Source organism: Eleutherodactylus coqui, chromosome 10 (assembly GCF_035609145.1).
Source record: "Eleutherodactylus coqui strain aEleCoq1 chromosome 10, aEleCoq1.hap1, whole genome shotgun sequence".
Classification (NCBI taxonomy): Eukaryota; Metazoa; Chordata; class Amphibia; order Anura; family Eleutherodactylidae; genus Eleutherodactylus; species Eleutherodactylus coqui.
In genome coordinates, this window is record NC_089846.1 from 2449935 (window position 1) to 2471860 (window position 21926).

The 21926-nt window shown below is 49.8% G+C and overlaps 1 protein-coding gene across 3 annotated transcripts in view; it reads left to right on the forward strand.

Moving 5' to 3' along the window:
* Window positions 1–19953, forward strand: part of ELK1 (ETS transcription factor ELK1) — an 82320-nt gene extending 62367 nt beyond the window's left edge. For all 3 annotated transcript variants that reach the window (XM_066579989.1, XM_066579990.1, XM_066579991.1), the window contains one exon: window positions 10344–19953. In XM_066579989.1, the coding sequence (XP_066436086.1) occupies window positions 10344–10442 (99 nt within the window). In that variant the 3' untranslated portion in view covers window positions 10443–19953. The remainder of the gene's footprint in view (window positions 1–10343) is intronic.
* The last annotated feature ends 1973 nt before the right edge of the window (window positions 19954–21926 follow it).

The following is a 21926-nucleotide window of genomic DNA, read 5'->3' on the forward strand; positions in this document are numbered from 1 at the left end:
CATCCATGAGTGCCGGGTCGACACTGTAATCAGGTAGCATCATCCATGAGCGCCGGATCGTCCGTGTAAACAGGTAGTAGCATCCATGAGCGCCAAATCTTATATATAAACAGGTAGTATCATCCATGAGCGCCAAATCTTATATATAAACAGGTAGTATCATCCATGAGCTCCGGATCATCCGTATAAACAGGTAGTATCATCCATGAGTGCCGGATCGTCCGTGTAAACAGGTAGTATCATCTATGAGCGCCGGATCGTCCGTGTAAACAGGTAGTATCATGCATGAGTGACGGGTCGTCCGTGTAAACAGGTAGTATCATCTATGAGCGCCGGATCGTCCGTGTAAACAGGTAGTATCATCCATGAGCGCCGGGTCGTCCATGTAAACAGGTAGTATTATCCATGAGCGCCGGATCATCCATGTAAATAGGTAGCATCATCCATGAGCGCCGGATCGTCCGTGTAAACAGGTAGTATCATCCATGAGCGCCGGATCGTCCGTGTAGACAGGTAGAATCATCCATGAGCGCCGGGTCGTCCGTGTAGACAAGTAGTATCATCCATGAGCGCCGGATCATCCATGTAAATAGGTAGCATCGTCCATGAGCGCCGGATCGTCCGTATAAACAGGTAGTATCATCCATGAGCGCCAAATCTTATATATAAACAGGTAGTATCATCCATGAGTGCCGGATCGTCCGTGTAAACAGGTAGTATCATCCGTGAGCGCCGAGTCGTCCGTGTAAACAGGTAGTATCATCCATGAGCGCCGGATCGTTCGTATAAACAGGTAGTATCATCCATGAGTGCCGGGTCGTCCATGTAAACACGTAGTATCATGCATGAGCGCCGGGTCATCCGAGTAAACAGGTAGTATCATCCATGAGTGCCGGGTCGACACTGTAATCAGGTAGCATCATCCATGAGCGCCGGATCGTCCGTGTAAACAGGTAGTAGCATCCATGAGCGCCAAATCTTATATATAAACAGGTAGTATCATCCATGAGCGCCGGGTCGTCCGTGTAAACAGGTAGTATCATCCATGAGCTCCGGATCATCCGTATAAACAGATAGTATCATCCATGAGTGCCGGATCGTCCGTGTAAACAGGTAGTATCATCCATGAGCGCCGGATCATCCGAGTAAACAGGTAGTATCATCCATGAGTGCCGGGTCGACACTGTAATCAGGTAGCATCATCCATGAGCGCCGGATCGTCCGTGTAAACAGGTAGAATCATCCATGAGCGTCGGGTCGTCCGTGTAAACAGGTAGTATTATCCATGAGCGCCGGGTCGTCCATGTAAACAGGTAGTATTATCCATGAGCGCCGGATCATCCATGTAAACAGGTAGCATCATCCATGAGCGCCGGATCGTCCGTGTAAACAGGTAGTATCATCCATGAGCGCCGGATCGTCCGTGTAGACAGGTAGAATCATCCATGAGCGCCGGGTCGTCCGTGTAGACAGGTAGTATCATCCATGAGCGCCGGATCATCCATGTAAACAGGTAGCATCATTCATGAGCGCCGGATCGTCCGTGTAAACAGGTAGTATCATCCATGAGCGCTGGATCGTCCGTGTAGACAGGTAGAATCATCCATGAGCGCCGGGTCGTCCGTGTAGACAGGTAGTATCATCCATGAGCGCCGGGTCGTCCGTGTAGACAGGTAGTTTCATCCATGAGCGCCGGATCGTCCATGTAAACAGGTAGTATCATCCATGAGCGCCGGATTGTCCGTGTAAACAGGTAGTATCATCCATGAGCGCCGGATCATCCGTGTAAACAGGTAGCATCATCCATGAGCGCCGGATCGTCCGTGTAAACAGGTAGTATCATCCATGAGCGCCGGGTCGTCCGTGTAAACAGGTAGTATCATGCATGAGTGCCAGATCGTCCGTGTAAACAGATAGTATCATCCATGAGCGCTGGATCGTCCGTGTAAACAGGTAGTATCATGCGTGAGCACCGGGTCGTCCGTGTAAACAGGTAGTATCATCTGTGACCGCCGGGTCGTCCGTGTAAACGAGTAGTATCATCCGTGAGTGCCGGATCGTCCGTGTAGACAGGTAGTATCATCCATGAGCGCCGGATCGTCCGTGTAAACAGTAGTATCATCCATGAGCGCTGGGTCGACACTGTAATCAGGTAGCATCATCCATGAGCGCCGGATCGTCCGTGTAAACAGGTAGTATCATCCATGAGCGCCAAATCTTATATATAAACAGGTAGTATCATCCATGAGTGCCGGGTCGTCCGTATAAACAGGTAGTATCATCCATGAGCGTCGGATCGTTCGTATAAACAGGTAGTATCATCCATGAGTGCCGGGTCGTCCGTGTAAATAGGTAGCATCATCCATGAGCGCCGGATCGTCCGTGTAAACAGGTAGTAGCATCCATGAGCGCCGGGTCATCCGAGTAAACAGGTAGTATCATCCATGAGTGCCGGGTCGACACTGTAATCAGGTAGCATCATCCATGAGCGCCGGATCGTCCGTGTAAACAGGTAGTAGCATCCATGAGCGCCAAATCTTATATATAAACAGGTAGTATCATCCATGAGTGCCGGGTCGACACTGTAATCAGGTAGCATCATCCATGAGCGCCGGATCGTCCGTGTAAACAGGTAGTAGCATCCATGAGCGCCAAATCTTATATATAAACAGGTAGTATCATCCATGAGCGCCGGTTCGTCCGTGTAAACAGGTAGTATCATCCATGAGCTCCGGATCATCCGTATAAACAGATAGTATCATCCATGAGTGCCGGATCGTCCGTGTAAACAGGTAGTATCATCTATGAGCGCCGGATCGTCCGTGTAAACAGGTAGTATCATCCATGAGCGCCGGATCGTCCGTGTAAACAGGTAGTATCATCTATGGGCGCCGGATTGTCCGTGTACACAGGTAGTATCATCCATGAGCGCCGGATCGTTCGTGTAGACAGGTAGAATCATCCATGAGCGCCGGATCGTCCGTGTAGACAGGTAATATCATCTATGAGTGCCGGATCGTCCATGTAAACAGGTAGTATCATCCATGAGCCCCAGATCGTCCATGTAAACAGGTAGTATCATCCATGAGCCCCAGATCGTCCATGTAAACAGGTAGTATCATCCATGAGCGCCGGGTTGTCTTTGTAAACAGGTATTATAATCCATGAGCGCCGGATCGTCCTTAGAAACAGATAGTATCATCCATGAGCGCCGGATCATCTGTGTAGGCAGGTAGTATCATCCATGAGCGCCGGATCGTCCGTGTAAACAGGTAGTATCATCCATGAGCGCCGGATCGTCTGTGTAAACAGGTAGTATCATCCATGAGCGCCGAATCGTCCGTGTAAACAGGTAGTATCATCCATGAGCGCCGAATCGTCCGTGTAAACAGGTAGTATCATCCATGAGCGACGGGTCGTCTGTGTAAACAGGTAGTATCATCCATGAACGCCGGATCGTCCGTGTAGACAGGTAGTACCATCCATGAGCGCCGGATCGTCCATGGAAACAGGTAGTATCATCCATGAGTGCCGGATAATCTGTGTAGACAGGTAGTATCATCCATGAGCGCCGGATCGTCCGTGTAAACAGGTAGTATCATCCATGTGCGCCGGATCGTTTGTGTAAACAGATAGTATCATCCATGAGCGCCGGATCGTCTGTGTAAACAGATAGTATCATCCATGAGCGCCGGATCGTCTGTGAAAACAGGTAGTATCATCCATTAGCGCCGGATCGTCCGTGTAAACAGGTAGTATCATCCATGAGCGCTGGATCATCCATGTAAACAGGTAGTATCATCCATGAGCGCCGGATCATCCATGTAAACAGGTAGTATCATCCATGAGCTCCGGATCGTTCTTGCAAATGGGTAATATAACCCATGAGCGCCGGGTAGTCCGTGTAAACAGGTAGTACCATCCATGAGTGCCGGATCATTCATGTAAACAGGTAGTATCAACCATAAGCGCCGGCTCATCCATGTAAACAGGTAGTATCATCCATGAGTGCCGGATTGTCCGTATAAACAGGTAGTATCATCTATGAGCGCCGGGTCGTCCATGTAAACAGGTAGTATCATCCAGGAGCGCCAGATCATTCATGTAAACAAGTAGTATCATCCATGAGTGCCGGATCGTCCGTGTAAACAGGTAGTATCATCCATGAGCGCCGGATCGTCCGTGTAAACAGGTAGTATCATCCATGAGCGCCGGATCGTCCGTGTAAACGGGTAGTATCATCCATGAGCACCGGGTCATCAGTGTAAACAGGTAGTATCATCCATGAGCGCCGGATCGTCCGTGTAGACAGGTAGTATCATCCATTAGCGCCAGATCGTCTGTGTAAACAGGTAGTATCATCCATTAGCACCGGATCATCCGTGTAAACAGGTAGTATCATCCATGAGTGCCTGATCGTCTGTTTAAACAGTATCATCCATGAGTGTCGGCTCATCCATGTATACGGGCAGTATCTTCCATGAGCGTCGGGTGGTCCGTGTAAACAGGTAGAATCATCCATGAGTGCCGGATTGTCCGTATAAACAGGTAATATCATCCATGAGCGCCGCATCATCCATGTAAACAGGTAGTATCATCCATGAGCGCCGGATCGTCCGTGTAAACAGGTAGTATCATCCGTGAGCGCCGGATCGTCCGTGTAGACAGGTAGTATCATCCATTAGCGCCGGATCGTCTGTGTAAACAGGTAGTATCATCCATGAGTGCCGGATCATCCATGTAAACAGGTAGTATCATCCATTAGCGCCGGATCGTCTGTGTAAACAGGTAGTATCATCCATGAGTACCGGATCATCCATGTAAACAGGTAGTATCATCCATAATCCGGGATCTTCCATATAAACAGCTAGTATCATCCATGAGCGCCGGGTCGTCCGTGTAAACAGGTAGTATCATCCATGAGTGCCGGATTGTCCGTATAAACAGGTAAGATCATCCATGAGCGCCGCGTCGTCCATGTAAACAGGTAGTATCATCCATGAGCGCCGGATCGTCCATGTAAACAGGTAGTATCATCCATGAGCGCCGGATCATCCGTGTAAACAGGTAGTATCATCCATGAGCACCGGATCGTCCGGGTAAACAGGTAGTATCATCCATGAGCGCCGGATCGTCCGGGTAAACAGGTAGTATCATCCATGAGTGCCTGATCGTCTGTTTAAACAGGTAATATCATCCATGAGCGCCGGGTCGTCCGTGTAAACAGGTAGTATCATCCATGAGTGCCGGTTCATCCATGTATACGGGTAGTATCTTCCATGAGCGCCGGATAGTCCGTGTAAACAGGTAATATCATCCATGAGCGCCGCATCGTCCATGTAAACAGGTAGTATCATCCGTGAGCGCCGGATCGTCCGTGTAGACAGGTAGTATCATCCATTAGCGCCGGATCGTCTGTGTAAACAGGTAGAATCATCCATGAGTGCCGGATCATCCATGTAAACAGGTAGTATCATCCATAATCCGGGATCTTCCATATAAACAGTAGTATCATCCATGAGCGCCGGATCGTTCGTGTAAACAGGTAGTATCATCCTTGAGTGCCGGATCGTCCATGTAAACAGGTAGTATCATCCATGAGTGCCGGATTGTCCGTATAAACAGGTAATATCATCCATGAGTGCCGGATTGTCCGTATAAACAGGTAATATCATCCATGAGCGCCCCGTCGTCCGTGTAACCAAGTAGTATCATCCATGAGCTCCGGATCGTCCGTGTAAATAGGTAGTATCATCCATGAGCGCCGGGTCGTCCGTGTAAACAGGTAGTAGCATCCATGAGCGCCAAATCTTATATATAAACAGGTAGTATCATCCATGAGCGCCGGATCATCCGTATAAATAGGTAGTATCATCCATGAGCGCCGGATCATCTGTGTAAACAGGTAGTATCATCCATGAGCGCCGGATCATCTGTGTAAACAGGTAGTATCATCCATGAGCGCCGGATCATCCATGTAAACAGGTAGTATCATCCATGAGTGCCGGATCGTCCGTGTAAACTGGTAGTATCATCCATGAGCTCCGGATCGTCCGTGTAGACAGGTAGTATCATCCATTAGCGCCGGATCGTCCGTGTAGACAGGTAGTATCATCCATTAGCGCCGGATCGTCTGTGTAAACAGGTAGTATCATCCATGAGTGCCGGATCATCCATGTAAACAGGTAGTATCATCCATAATCCGGGATCTTCCATATAAACAGGTAGTATCATCCATGAGTGCCGGATTGTCCGTATAAACAGGTAATATCATCCATGAGCGCCCCGTCGTCCGTGTAACCAAGTAGTATCATCCATGAGCGCTGGATCGTCCGTGTAAACAGGTAGTAGCATCCATGAGCGCCAAATCTTATATATAAACAGGTAGTATCATCCATGAGCGCCGGATCATCCGTATAAATAGGTAGTATCATCCATGAGCGCCGGGTCGTCCGTGTAAACAGGTAGTATCATCCATGAGCGCCGGCTCATCCATGTATACGGGTAGTATCTTACATGAGTGCCGGATTGTCCGTATAAACAAGTATTATCTTCCATGAGCGCCGGATCATCCATGTAAACAGGTAGTATCATCCATGAGCGCCGGATCGTCTGTGTAGACAGGTAGTATCATCCATGAGCGCCGGGTCGTCCATGTAAACAGGTAGTATCATCCATTAGCGCCGGATCGTCCGTGTAAACAGGTAGTATCATCCATGAGCGCCGGATCGTCCATGTAAACAGGTAGTATCATCCACGAGCGCCGGATCGTCCATGTAAACAGGTAGTATCATCCATGAGCGCCGGATCGTCTGTGTAGACAGGTAGTATCATCCATTAGCGCCGGATCGTCCGTGTAAACAGGTAGTATCATCCATGAGCGCCGGATCATCCATGTAAACAGGTAGTATCATCCACGAGCGCCGGATCGTCCGTGTAGACAGGTAGTATCATCCATGAGCGCTGGATCGTCCGTGTAAACAGGTAGTATCATCCGTGAGCGCCGGATCGTCCGTGTGGACAGGTAGTATCATCCATTAGCGCCGAATCGTCCGTGTAAACAGGTAGTATCATCCATGAGTGCCGGATCATCCATGTAAACAAGTAGTATCATCCATGAGCGCCGGATCGTCCGTTTAAATAGGTAGTATGATCCATGAGCGCCGGATCGTCCGTGTAAACAGGTAGTATTATCCATGAGCGCTGGATCGTCCGTATAAACAGGTAGTATCATCCATGAGCGCCGGATCGTCCGTGTAAACAGGTAGTATCATCCATGAGCGCCGGGTCATCCGTGTAGACAGGTAGTATCATCCACAAGCTCCGGATCATCCGTGTAAACAGGTAGTATCATCCATGAGCGCCGGATCGTCTGTGTAAACAGGTAGTAATATCTATTAGCGTCAAATCTTATATATAAACAGGTAGTATCATCCATGAGCGCGGGATCGTCCGTGTAAACAGCTAGTATCATCCATGAGCGCCGGAATGCACGGGTAGACAGGTAGTATCATCCATGTGTATCCGATCGTCCATATAAACAGGTAGTATCATCCATGAGCGCCGGATCGTCCGTGTAACCAAGTAGTACCATCCATGAGCGCCGGGTCGTCCATGTAAACAGGTAGTATCATCCATGAGCGCCGGATCGTTCGTGTAAACAGGTAATATCATCCATGGGCGTCGGATCGTCCATGTAAACAGGTAGTATCATCCATGAGCGCCGGCTCATCCATGTATATGGGTAGTATCTTCCATGAGTGCCGGATTGTTTATGTAAACAGGTAGTATCATCCATGAGCGCCGGATTGTCCATGTAAACAGGTAGTATCAACCATGAGCGCCGGCTCATCCATGTATATGGGTAGTATCATCCATGAGTGCCGGATCGTCCGTGTAAACAGCTAGCATCATCCATGAGCGCCGGAATGCACTGGTAGTCAGGTAGTATCATCCATGAGTTTCCGATCGTCCATATAAACAGGTAGTATCATCCATGAACGCCGGATCGTCCATGTATACAGGTAGTATCATCCATGAGCGCCGGGTCGTCTGTGTAAACAGGTAGTGTCATCCATGAGTGCCGGATCGTCCGTGTAAACAGGTAGTATCATCCATGAGCGCCGGATCGTCCGTGTAAACAAGTAGTATCATCCATGAGCGCCGGGTCGTCTGTGTAAACAGGTCAGGTAGTATCATCCATGAGCGCCGGATCGTCCATGTATACAGGTAGTATCAACCATGAGCGCCGGGTCGTCTGTGTAAACAGGTAGTATCATCCATGAGCGCCGGATCGTTTGTGTAAACAGGTAGTATCATCCACAAGCGCCGGCTCATCCATGTATACGGGTAGTATCTTCCATGAGTGCCGGATTGTCCGGATAAACAGATAGTATTATCCATGACCGCTGGGTCATCCGTGTAAACAGGTGGTATCATCCATGAGCGCTGGGTCATCCGTGTATACGGGTAGCATCTTCCATGAGCGCTGAATCATCCACGTAAACAAGTAGTACCCTTCATGAGTGCCTGATCATTTGTATAGACAAGTGATACCATCCATGAGCGCCAGATCATCCGTGTAAAGAGGATGCATCATCCATGAGCGTCGGATCGTTCGTGTAAACAGATAGTATCATCCATGAGCGCCGGATCGTCCATGTAAACGGTTAGTATCATCCATGAGCGCCGGGTCGTCCGTGTAAACAGGTAGTATCATCCATGAGCGCCGGATCGTCCGTGTAGACAGGTAATATCATCCATGAGCGCCGGATCGTCCGTGTCAACAGGTAGTATCATCCATGAGCGTCGGATCGTTCGTGTAAACAGATAGTATCATCCATGAGCGCCGGATCGTCCATGTAAACGGGTAGTATCATCCATGAGCGCCGGGTCGTCCATGTAAACAGGTAGTATCATCCATGAGCGCCAGATCGTCCATGTAAACAGGTAGTATCATCCATGAGCGCCAGATCGTCCATGTAAACAGGTAGTATCATCCATGAGCGCCGGATCATCTGTGTAAACAGATAGTATCATCCATGAGCGCCGGATCGTCCGTGTAAACAGGTAGTATCATCCATGAGCGCCGGATCGTCCATGTAAACAGGTAGTATCATCCATGAGCGCCGGATCGTCCATGTAAACAGGTAGTATCATCCATGAGCGCCGGGTCGTTCGTGTAAACAGTATTATCATCCATGAGCGCCGGGTCGTGCGTGTAAGCAGGTAGTATCATCCATGAGCGCCGGATCGTCCGTATAAACAGGTAATATCATCCATGAGCGCCGGGTCGTGCGTGTAAACAGGTAGTACCATCCATGAGCGCCGGGTCGTGCGTGTAAGCAGGTAGTACCATCCATGAGCGTTGGATCATCCGTGTAAACAGGTAGTATCATCCATGAGCGCCGGATCGTCCGTGTAAACAGGTAGTACCATCCATGAGCGTTGGATCATCCGTGTAAACAGGTAGTATCATCCATGAGCGTTGGATCATCCGTGTAAACAGGTAATATCATCCATGAGCGCTGGGTCATTCGTATAAGCAGGTAGTATCATCCATGAGCGCCGGGTCGTCCGTGTAAACAGGTAGTATCATCCATGAGCGCCGGATTGCAGGGTGCTTGGAGGACAAACTCCATTAACAGTAGTATGACCGTTAAAGAAAAAACAGGGTGAGCTGAGGACAAATATAGAGGATGTGGAGGTACGCAATGAGAGGGAGGGGGTTGGGCGGCCCTCTTAATAAGCCAGGGGGTTATAGAGGTGCTAAATCTGTGCAGAGAAGAGAGTGCAAAAACCTAGGATTCGGCACCAACCCTAGACAAAAGTCTGATATGAAGATCTAGAGATGGTAGCTTTATCTGAGCTGGGCCGCCTGGGACTTCCTCTCCCGTCCTGGCTATGCAGGCACATTTGTACTCCATATCTCTGATGCCATCCAGCTGACCGCAAGCCGCCCAACCAAGACCCGGGTGCCCGCAATCAGTCTCCAGTTCTCACCCCCGTGCCCCCACTGACCACCAATGGCAATTGGCTGAGACATTCTGTCGTCCCTCCACTTTACGATTCCTTACAGCTGCAGATTCCAGCAGTTTGAGAAAGAGGCAGAATGCCTTGAAACGCGTCACTAGCTGGCTATCAGATAAAGCTAACATCTCCGTGCAATATCTGCATATCAGGCTTTGGTTTGCGGTTTGCGCCCAGTTCTAGTTCTTTGCACCATCTTCTCTGCTTGGTAAACAACATGGCGCCCCTGGGCCTAACCAAGCATGGCCGCATCTGCCTGTGGCTATTTCCCATGATATTTCCACATCACCCAAATTCTTTTTTTTACATTCCAGTTCCCAACAAATGGAAGCAACCAGATCCATATTCCAACCCTCAGTGTTGATGGACTATCCACCCCTGTTGTCCTTTCACCTGGACCTCAGAAGCCATAAGAAACCCACAGAGCTGTGATTTCCAAGTTTTCCATAAGGACACAATATCTTGTCTGTCCGCAGGATCATCCTTGGGCATCTCTTACCCGTTGACAGAGATGTATATTTTGTGTTGTGATATCTACATGGACACAGCGTGCGTAACGCTTGGGGCAATTCCTTGGATGTAAATGCAAAATGCACCATGGATATCCAGATGACATCCAGTCCAATGTGCCACCGATCACACAGAAGATGTTCCTCCATCCACGGAAGTTGGATACCAAGTAATGTGCAGTAAAGAATATTAATTGCTGCACTCGCTCTATGAAGACAAGCCTCCTTATAGCCCTCAAGAGGGTGCCATCACCAAGCCTAAGGTCAACATATATGGTGGAGAGCTTTAGAAGGACTCACAAGGTCAGTCTGATTTCAGGTATGGAAGAGAAGACTCTAAAGGTCCTCCTTTGAGAATGGCCACTTGGTTCTCAAGGGGACATTAATGATGTTACCGTGTCCCATGGTCACCAAAAATCCACCAACTCCTAATTGTATCAGTGCCATTGGTGCCATTTACGTAGCTCTGTTCTCAAAATTGTCCATCAACTTAGAGCCTCCAACTTGGCTACATTTACAAATGTGAAGAACTTTTTGAAACATTGGATTTAGTTATTTTCATACTTGGAACAAGAACCTAATTCTATACGGGGACTGGGAGGTCATCCATATGTAGTCCAAACTTCTAAGAAGTCAAGCGGGAATGGCATTCATCTCGAGAACATCCAGCTGGTCATAAGGATTGGCAGTCCTTGAGTATTACCTGAGATTACGCTGGATTAAAGATGACTGCCACTTGAGGCGCAGAAAACTTCTAGACATTTAAGGAAATACAGTTCCCAGGTAGATGAGAGAATGTCCTTGTATTTATAAGAAGACGTGTCCACTTTCTCCAAGATGCCGGGGAACCTTTCCGATAGCACTTAGTACAGGCGGTCTGCTGGCGTTTTCTTGTGCATTATTGCTAAGAAGTCGCACAGACGCCGCAGACCTCTTTATTTCAAGAGTGTGAAAACCTTTCTTCTATTGTTACCGAGATTCTGGAACGCAGAGTCTCTGACACCTCTGATACCAAGTTGTCTCCTCACCTCCTTCTCGAGCAGCAGAAAGTTCAGCCACTGTTGAAGATGGGACTATATTTAGACTTTGTGTTGCTGCCCCCTTTTTCAGGTTACATTTCCTCATTCCTTCCTTAATGTTCTGTTTTTCTGGATCCGGCTTTCTGGTGTCCCTCTACCCTCTTTCAGGTTATGTGGAGATCTGATGCATGTTCTGATAAGAGTAGTCTAGAACGTCGGGGGGCAAGCAACCCATCGGAAAACCAAAAGGGGTCAAGGATCACATTTATAAATTTTCTCTGATTTAAGGACAGGTGGGGCTCTGATTGTCAGAGGTGAAACATGTCACCTCATTTTTTGCCCCCCTCCCCCGTCCGTGGCTGATTGAAGCTTGGGATCGCTCATCGCTGTTCCAGAACGTGGCTTTTTGATATATTTTAATTCTTGAGGCAAATGAAATTGATTTAATAATTTCTTGTTGATTAGAAAGCTGCTGCTTCACCCCCACTTCTCATGGAGACCACGATTACCTCTCCGATATCCCCACCATACTAGAATATGATCTGGCCCCATGGTACATTATCACCTCTTCTTGTCATCTGTCCCCTGAGATGTTCTCATTAGAGATTCTCTAATTCATCATCCCTCCCTTCTGATCCCATCATGCTTGATGTATCTCTAGACTGTCAGCCTCTGTAGATACACATCAGATTTACATCTAGAGTCTCTCAGCCATCATGCATACTTCTAGATTCTCTCTCCGTTAAGCATTCCTTTTCCATATCTCTAGGTTCTCTAATAGAGGATCATTATATCTAGATTGTCTCATTCATCATCCATATCGCTAGATTGTTTCAGTCAACATCTATATCTTTAGATGTGTCGTCTGTGTCTTTATATCCGTGACACATCATCTCTCTGTCTACTCACTCATCATCCATCTCTTCTTTAGATCCGTTATCCACATCTCTGGATTGTCCCAGTTGTCACCCACGTCTCTAGATCCATCATGCATATCTCTATATTCAAAGCTATTAAGTATCTACATCTCTTGATTAATCATCTATAGCTCTAGATTTTCAGTCATCATCTACCTCTCTAGACCCATCATCCATATCTCTAATCATTATCCATATCTGTAGAACCCCCATTCATATTTCTAGATTGCCACACTTAGGATCTACATCTCTGGATCCATCATCCACATCTATAGATGGTCTAAATCATCATCCATAACTCTGGATTGTTATCATGCAGATCGCTCTCGCCATTATCCATATCTCTAGACTGTCTAAATCGTTGTCCATATTTCTATGTTTCAGTAATAATCCACATCTCTAGACCCATCATGCATATCTCTAGGTTGTCTAAATCATTATCCATAGCTCTTGATTATCCCATTCACCATCCACATCTCTAGATCCATCAACCAGATCTCTAGATTGTTCCGGTCATCATCCTCATCACTAGGCCGATCATCCATATCTCTATGCTTCAGTATCATCCATATATTTGGATTGCCCCAGTCATCATGCACTTCTCCTGATCCATCTTCTAGACACATCTCTGGAAGTCATCATCCACATCACTAGGTCAGTCGCACAGATTTCTTGGCCGTCTCCGTCCCCCCTTCCCGCGTGGTGGATCACTGCTTTCTATACTTTCACTGTATATAGTCCCATGTGGTTTTTGTGTCCCCCCTTCTTGATAACCGATCATGGAACGGTCTGTATCTCACATTCCCTTCTTGGTGGCCCCGGTCCACCGATTCCAAAGAACTCCTCAGGAATGTTCCACAGATGCCAGACAGAGGGGGAGCCCAGCGACGCCCCCCAAACACGAACATTTCAGGGTAACATATTTTTATTTCTCGGGCGTGCGGTCCCTGCGGCTCTCCCTCATCTTTCCTAAGGCCTTTCTCTACACACCACAGGGGCGTCTTGTCCTTGAAAGGGCTTCTGGGAAAACCCCCACCATTTTCCTGTGCAGCGGCGTTGCGGCGGCTCGCTGCGTCCTCCAGCGCTTCTACCAGCCGAGTGTCTGATGTTAGACTTTGCCTTTGCTGCTGAAGACTCCAAGCACAACGCGGTCGGTGCGCCTCCTTGTTTCTGTGCAGAGATCCTGTATATACTCCGTATGGCCACGGGGGCGCTCTTGCTTGACATGGCAGAATGTGCGGGATCATTTGTTTAACTGCTTTCTCCCCTTTAGTTTAGTGGTCAGTGTTCTCCCCCAACTTTAAGGGGTTGTCCAGAATTAGAAAAAACATTCAGCTTCTTCCCTGCAGCAGCGCCACTCTTGACCGCAGGCCATGTCTGGCAGCGCAGCTCCATTTACTTCAATCGGAATGAGCTGTAATACCCGACACAGCCTGGGAACAAGGGTGGCGCTGTTTCTGGAAAGAAGCTGCTACAGTGAGGTGAGTATGTATATACCGGGGGATCCCAAAGTCAGGGCCACCGGGAAATCTGCCGAGTGACGAGATACAAAGAGGAAACTTTGTGGAGCACTTTGATGGGTGGCAGTCTGGTGTGACGGCCATCTTGGCTTCAGCCCAAGAGACTTCAGTGTGAGGAGTATGGTGGGTACGTGATACAAGGGCAGAGGGATTAATCGCTGCGATCATTCCTAAGATACGTCAACCATCCTGGAGTTACGCATCACGTCAGGCTGGGTGCTAAAGCTGTTATATTGGGTATTGGGGCACGGAGAATGCTAACCACACGTCCAATCAGGAAGCAGAAGATGCCGGCAGCCATCCAGGACAGTGCGGCCACCCTGACGGCCGGGAGCAGACGATCATGGGAGGTCAAAAGGGGTCAAGGATCACATGTTTGAATTTTCTCTGATTTAAGGAAAGGTGGGGCTCTGATTGTCGGAGGTGAAACATCTCACCTCACCCCCCCCATCCGTGGCTGATTGGGATTGGTCACCGTTGTTCCAGAACGTGGCTTTTTGATCTAGTTTAATTCTTGAGGCAAGGCGTGTGATTAACATCCTCCATACCCCAATATTCAACATATCAGCTTTATTAATACTCCACCTGACATGATCGCACCAATCCATTTCTGATGACCACCTACCCTTATGTCAGACACCCCTTCCTCCACGTTCCATGGAATGTTCTTGGGCTGAATCCAAGATGGCCGACAGGCGCCATCATAGTTCCAACAGCTTTCCTTCAATTGTTCCATAAAGTCTCCTACTTGTATGGCTTTTGGTTGAGAAGATCTGCTGGGTGGCCCTGACTTTTGAATCACGGTGTGTATAATATATATATATACTGTAGTCATTTTTTGAACCCTCCATGGGACATGAAAATGTGCTCCTGATTTAGTTTATTGAGGAATTACTGTAAAATCTGCATCAAAAGTGCAACAGAACCATTGTGCGTATGCCAGGGCAAGAGGAGGCTTGCCAGCTTTGCCCGCCATCAGCTGCGCTTTGTGTAGAGAGGAGTCCTTATAAGGCGAAGGCTCCGCAGCGACAGGGACAAGTCACAACCTAAAGGGTTACATTCTGGGTGTTTAATGCGCCCACATTGAGTTTAGGGGCATCCGGCTGAGAAGGACCCTGGAGAGGAGCTCCTCCCATCAGCTTCTTGCAGCCAATCGGCATCGCTGAGAATGCTTCCAGTGATGCTGATTGGCTGAGAGCAGATGCTCACATTGTCGGTTTCAGTTGGATGCCGAGCTGCATAGTGAGGGGAGCTTGTGGCGCCCACTTCAGGACTTTAGGAGTCTCATTGGTATATGCACAAGGGAAAAGATAAAACGGGTCATGCAGTGGGGGGTCCGCAAAAATGCGTCATATGTAATGCCCCATCTTTACAGCTCTGCCTGGTGCTGTGGGACATACGGCAAATGCCCTACATGGGTGCAGAGGTCGGTGGCTGGGGTTGGGGACACCAGTACTATAAATGGCATGTGGTGATTGGGGGCCCCTGGCACATTTTGCATCGGGGCCCAAGTCCTGCCATTGCTGCTAACTCCAGCATCAAGCTAGCACTATGCAGACATTATATAGTCTATTTATGATACAATTACCTGGTATCCAACGGGCGATTCTCTTAAAGGCACGCTGACCTCCGAGGTATTGGTGTGCCGGACAGAAGTGTATTCTGAGCTTTGTGAGGAGCTGGAAAGGGTTAAGGGAAGTTGAAGCAATGGTGAATTCTGCGGGCAGACTTCATAGAAGCTCGGCTATTTTTATAAGTCATTCCTTGCTATAGTACGGATTATGATGGGTTTATGGACCCTCTTTAGGGACTGCCCACACCCTGTGATGGCGGGAGGGGGCGTACTATTAAAATTTACCAAAATGTGTGAGCGTGTGTCCGGTCCGTGGTTGAATGAGCGTCTGTTCACGTGGCACTTTCTGCATGAACTCTACGACCGCCGAGGTCTTGTCCAAATATTTCAATGCTTGTCCTAAACAGGAACCTTATTGATGGCACCGTTGACGAGGCAGCAGTCGGGCACTGTTTTTGGGCTGGCATCCTATGTCTCTACTTCATAGTGAGGGCGCTTTATGCCAATGTGATGGACTCCGTATTGGCTTATGGTCATTTCTTTGCAGCCAGACAGTCATCTGCCCAAGTCAAGATGGTAGAAGTTTTGTAACCAACCAAGCCCTGTGGCAAGGATGAGGTTCATAGAGCGAGAGGGCCCAGTTCAGCTTAGTCTTACCCCTTGTTGGCATCTCTTTATGGTCACTATGTTGGCAAACGGTGCAGAAATAGACAGAAGAGGTAATGTGAGGGGGCAAGGAACAGCATTTTGGGATGCATTGGCATGAACCATGTGGGGGAAGATGTTAATGTTCTTGGAAGCAGGTATCGATGAAAATCCAAATGGTCCAAAATCTGGCAGGGTTGGGGTCAATGCGCCCAGAAGCTGGTGTCAAGTAGAGAAGGCCCATCGCAAGAATCAAGATGGGGTCTACCCTCTTGCTTGTTCACACCATTCACCATCCAGGGCATGGAGGGTCCAGTACTTGTTCGCCCCTCTTCCTTTGTGAATAGGTTGGATATGTCTTCCACCATGTTTGCTGACATTGCAGTGCCTGCTGAGAGGAGATGCCTTGTTGAGGTTCTCATTACCGAGTGGGAACTAATCTGAGCTGGGACCAACCTTCTCCGTAAGCCCCACATCAGCTGCCTCCATGGGTTCACTCTTGCTGCTACCAAACTTTTTGATTTGTTTTCAATTGATGCCTTGACACAAAAAATTCCCAAAAGTCAAGTTGGCTCTAATGGCCTCTCCAGTATATGGTCTATTCCAGGTCTACACCTCTGCTTGCTAGCTTGAAAGACAACTCAGAGGGTTGGAACCAGCAATAAACCCTAGACGTGGGCCTCTGGCCTGAGGGCCACAGCAGGTTCGGGCTATCTATGAGACCTTCTTCATGAGCTTCTTTTGGTTGGTGACCTTCTTGTACAATCCCTTAATACAATCGGATTTACTACACACGGAGGTTCAGGACGTAGAGATGCTGCTCCCCGCTGTTGTGCTGTTACATTATATTACTATGATGCTGTACCTGTGGGTCAATTTATTGAAGCTCGGCCCCGCTGAGATGACCCACGTTGGAAATTTTTTATTTTTCTTGAATTTAGCTGCTGTGAAATTTTTAGGGTTCGGGAACCGGGGGGGGGTCGATGAATGTGCTTTGTCAGCGAGTCAACAGTTTCCTCCCAGCTGTTTGGTGGCCATTTTTGTACTCTTTGTGTGCCAAAAAGTATAGAGTCTATAGGTGGTTTTTCCGTAGCTCTAGTTCGGTTAGAAATTTCATGCAAGATTTTAGTATTTTTCTGATTTTGTTCAGGTGACAAATTCAAGTCTTATGCAATATTTTTGTGAAGTGATTTGCGGACGTGCCGCTGTAAAGGGAAGGTGCTGCCGAGCGCGCGGAAGTCTCCCACCTTTCTTCTGCTGACTTTAGTGATCTTGTATGTTAAGAAATATATTTATGATTTAAATGGAGAAAAAATGAACGATGACTGAAAATGTATCTCGTATAGAGAGAATTTATTTATTATCGGTTCACGGAACTGAAGGGAAAAAGCAACAATATTTATTAGCCAGAGAGAAGGAAGACTGTGGATACGGACAAACACATTGTAGATGCACAGAGCCCGTCCCCTCCAGTCACTACACAAGCACAACCCATCTTCTCCAGTCACTACACAAGCACTGCCACCCTCCCCACAACACACAACCCATCCGCTCCAGTCACTACACACACAATGTGCCTTCTCTGGTCACTACACAGGGCCTGTCCCCTCAGCCCACCACACTCTCAGCCCCTCCCCTCCGGTCACCACACACACGGCCCGTCCCCTCAGGTCACCACACACACAGATGGTCACCACACACACGACCCATCCCCTCTGGTCACCACATGCACGGCCGGTCCCCTCAGATCACCACATGCGCGGCCGATCCCCTCCAGTTACCACACACACGGCCCGTCCCCTCAGGTCACCACACACACAGACGGTCACCACACACACGACCCATCCCCTCTGGTCACCACATGCACGGCCGGTCCCCTCTGGTCACCACATGCACGGCCGGTCCCCTCCGGTCACCACACACACGGCCCGTCCCCTCAGGTCACCACATGCGCGGCCGATCCCCTCCAGTCACCACACACACGGCCCGTCCCCTCAGGTCACCACATGCGTGTCCGGTTCCCTCCAGTTACCAGACACACAGCCTGTCCGCTCAGGTCACCACATGCGCGGCCGGTCCCCTTCGGTCACCACACACACACGTCCCGTTCCCCCAGGTCACTACACACACAAAGCCCAGCCCCTCTGGTCACCACACACGCGGCCTGTCCTCTCCAGTCACTACACACACGGCCCAGCCCTTCTGGTAACCACAGGCATGGCCCATCCTCCCCGGTCACCACACACACGGCCCACGTCCCCTCCGGTCACTACACGGATGGCCCCTCCACTCACCATACACACAGGGCCCGTCCCGTCCAGTCACCACACACACAGGGCCCGCCCTCTCCAGTCACTACACATAGGGCCCGTCCCCTCCTGTCACCACACACACAGGGTCCTTCCCCTCCGATCACCACACACACAGGACCCGTCCTCTCCAGTCACTGCACATAGGGCCCGTCCCCTCCTGTCACCACACACACAGGGCCCGTCCTCTCCGGTCACCACACATAGGGCCCGTCCTGTCCGGACAGCACACAAACACGGCCCCTCCAGTCACCACACACACAGGGCCCGTCCCCTCCTGTCACCACACACACAGGGCCCGTCCCCTCCTGTCACCACACACACAGGGCCCGTCCCCTCCGGTCACCACACACACAGGGCTGTCCCCTCCTGTCAACACACACAGGGCCCGTCCCCTCCTGTCACCACACACACAGGGCCTGTCCTCTCCTGTCACCACACACACAGGGCCCGTCCTCTCCTGTCACCACACACACAGGGCCCGTCCCCTCCTGTCACCACACACACAGGGCCCGTCCCCTCCTGTCACCACACACGCAGGGCCCGTCCCCTCCTGTCACCACACACGCAGGGCCCGTCCCCTCCTGTCACCACACACACAGGGCCCATCCCCTCCTGTCACCACACACACAGGGCCTGTCCCCTCCGGACAGCACACATAGGGCCCGTCCTCTCCGGTCAGCACACACACACAGGGCCCATCCCCTCCTGTCACCACACACACAGGGCCCATCCCCTCCTGTCACCACATACACAGGGCCCGTCCCCTCCGGACAGCACACACACACAGGGCCCATCCCCTCCTGTCACCACACACATAGAGCCCGTCCCCTCCTGTCACTACACACACAGGGCCCGTCCTCTCCTGTCACCACACACACAGGGCCCGTCCCCTCCTGTCACCACACACACAGGGCCCGTCCCCTCCTGTCACCACACACACAGGGCCCTTCCTCTCCGGTCACTACACATAGGGCCTGTCCCCTCCGGACAGCACACACACCTGTCCCGTCCCCTCCTGTCACCACACAATGTCCTGTCCCCTCCTGTCACCACACACGCGGCCTGAAGATGTCACTCTGCACATATATGTGACCCTGCCGCGGCCGCACACCCATCTTTCCAGGGCTCTGGCGTCACGGTCTGCACAGTATTCCTCTGCACTCTGTTCGGTCTGTTCGCACATGGTGGGTTTTCTGCAGCAGCTGATCCGCCAACATCCGCCGTTGTTGCAAGTGGGGATTTTGCTGCGGATGATCTGCCCGGTGTGACCATCCCTCTGGTGTTGATGAGGAGACGCCCCGCGGGTCTCCGTGCTGCTCTTACTGTCTCACTCTTCTGGTCTTGTTCATTGGACTCTTTTCTGAAGGCCTTCGAGGACTCTGTAAATCATTATATATTGTTATATCTGTAAATATATTTTTTAAAAATACCCCGCTGTCCGGACCCCGTGCTTCTTGTGTCTCTCTGATTTCTCACCATAAGCCGGAGGAAGCGGCTGCTCGCTGCCAAGGATTGGGGTCCCATGTGCCCGCCATGGTAGGTACGCTGCTGGAGCCGTGAGATGAAGAACAGTCCTGCATTACGGGACATCCAGGAGGTGCTATCAGTGCCAGCTGGGGGCGCTACACCGGAGACCAGCAGTCCTGGCCAAACGTTTGGAGTCTGACATAAATTTAGGTTTCCCAGTTTTCTGCTCCAGTGTTTTTAGTTCTGTCGGGCTGCTTTCACGTCGGTGTCGGGGGTCCCGAGGAGCAGAAAAATGGAATCCCCAGGCTGAATGGGTCTGTCTGTGAACTGAGAGCAAGGCAGGTGGTTTGGTCTCCGCAACCAGAAAGGACGCAGACGGGGTGGTCAACTTAAGAAAAATGTATTTACTACAGGTTAATAAAGGCAAGTTAATGGTAAAAGAACAGGAATAAGGACAAGCACAATACACAGTATAGTTGGAACAATTCAAGTTAGATTTCACAATATATTCCACGGTTACTATGTCCACCTCCACAGCACGGACACTGAAAGAACAATAGTCCCCAAACTATCCCTAACTGACCCTAACTTCACATTTGGGTGCGCACCCCTCTTACCAGTGGTCCGGGTGGACTGCTTACAGTGTGTAGAAGCGCGTGTTGGGGCCCGATGTCGTCCCTTTCTAGTATAGCGAAGCGTCGTCTCCTCACGGTTATCACAACATCCGAGGCAATAAGATTCTTCTCAGCAGGCAGGAAAACAAAATGGATGAAATGGGATCCAACAGCAAGTAGCTCGGCACACTGACAGTCCTGCAGAATCCATACACTGCGGTGTGATATAAGCCAGGGGTTGTGCAGTTACCGTCCGGTACTCAACAGCACTGCCAGTCTTTAGCTTTGGCGGCAATGTCCACAGCCATAATGTCAGTATTACTGGTTACCCACTGGGCACAGTCCTTTCAGCATGGCTCCACTGAACATACTGTCTCTTTACACTCTGTCTGCCTCTGGACTGAATTACACACGGGTTAGCTGCACAGGAAAGTCCTCTAAGATCCCCACACACTCTCCATGCAGCACAGACACTTGGTTCTCTCTCTGCAAAGATGGCTGCTGCTCTCTGTGTGTCGTCACATCCTGCTTCCTTCTCATACTGGCAGGCTGACCCCATAGGGGTGTGTCCCTCTAGCATCACATTCCCATTGCAGGGGCTGCTGACCAAAATCACAGAAACACATATACACTCAACCTTAACACAGTTTAAACAAATGGCACCTCATTGGGCTGTGTATTAGGACAAGTATATGCACAGAAGCAGCACTCCTATTGCCATAAGGCTGGGACACAGTCTGTATATTACATATTCCCCCCCACTTTAAGATTGGCAGTCCCTGCCAACGACTGAATATCCAGAGGGTTGTACTTTTATGTGCAAAGTTGTAGTGTACCGTTGTATGGCAGGCCAAACAAACTCATCCTGCAAATACCGAACAGGGGGGGTGCCAGCATTTGTCCTAGTGGTCCGTCTGAGGACCTGTGAAATACTCTGGGGCACTTCAGCCATGGGCTGAGAAGTACTAGCAGACTCCGCACCAGTGGGGGCAGAGGCTGGAGGCTCAGTAGTCACCGGTGGAACATCCTCAGGAGCAAGGATCGGCCAGCAATCATCCTCATCGTCATAGGCCCATTCCACACCACCAGTCTCTGACTGTGGGAGCTCGTTGACGTTGGCAGTTCTGATACAATTTGTTTCTTCAGAATGACATAGGCGCAGCATATTTCTGTGAAGTACTCGAACATAATCAGCTCCTTCCTTCTGGACTTGGTACACTGGCCCATTGGCATACTTGCGGCAAACAACACGATATGGCACAGCCTCCCATCTGCTTTCCAGCTTCCCTTGGGGCTTCTTGACACGTACCAGAACCAGGTC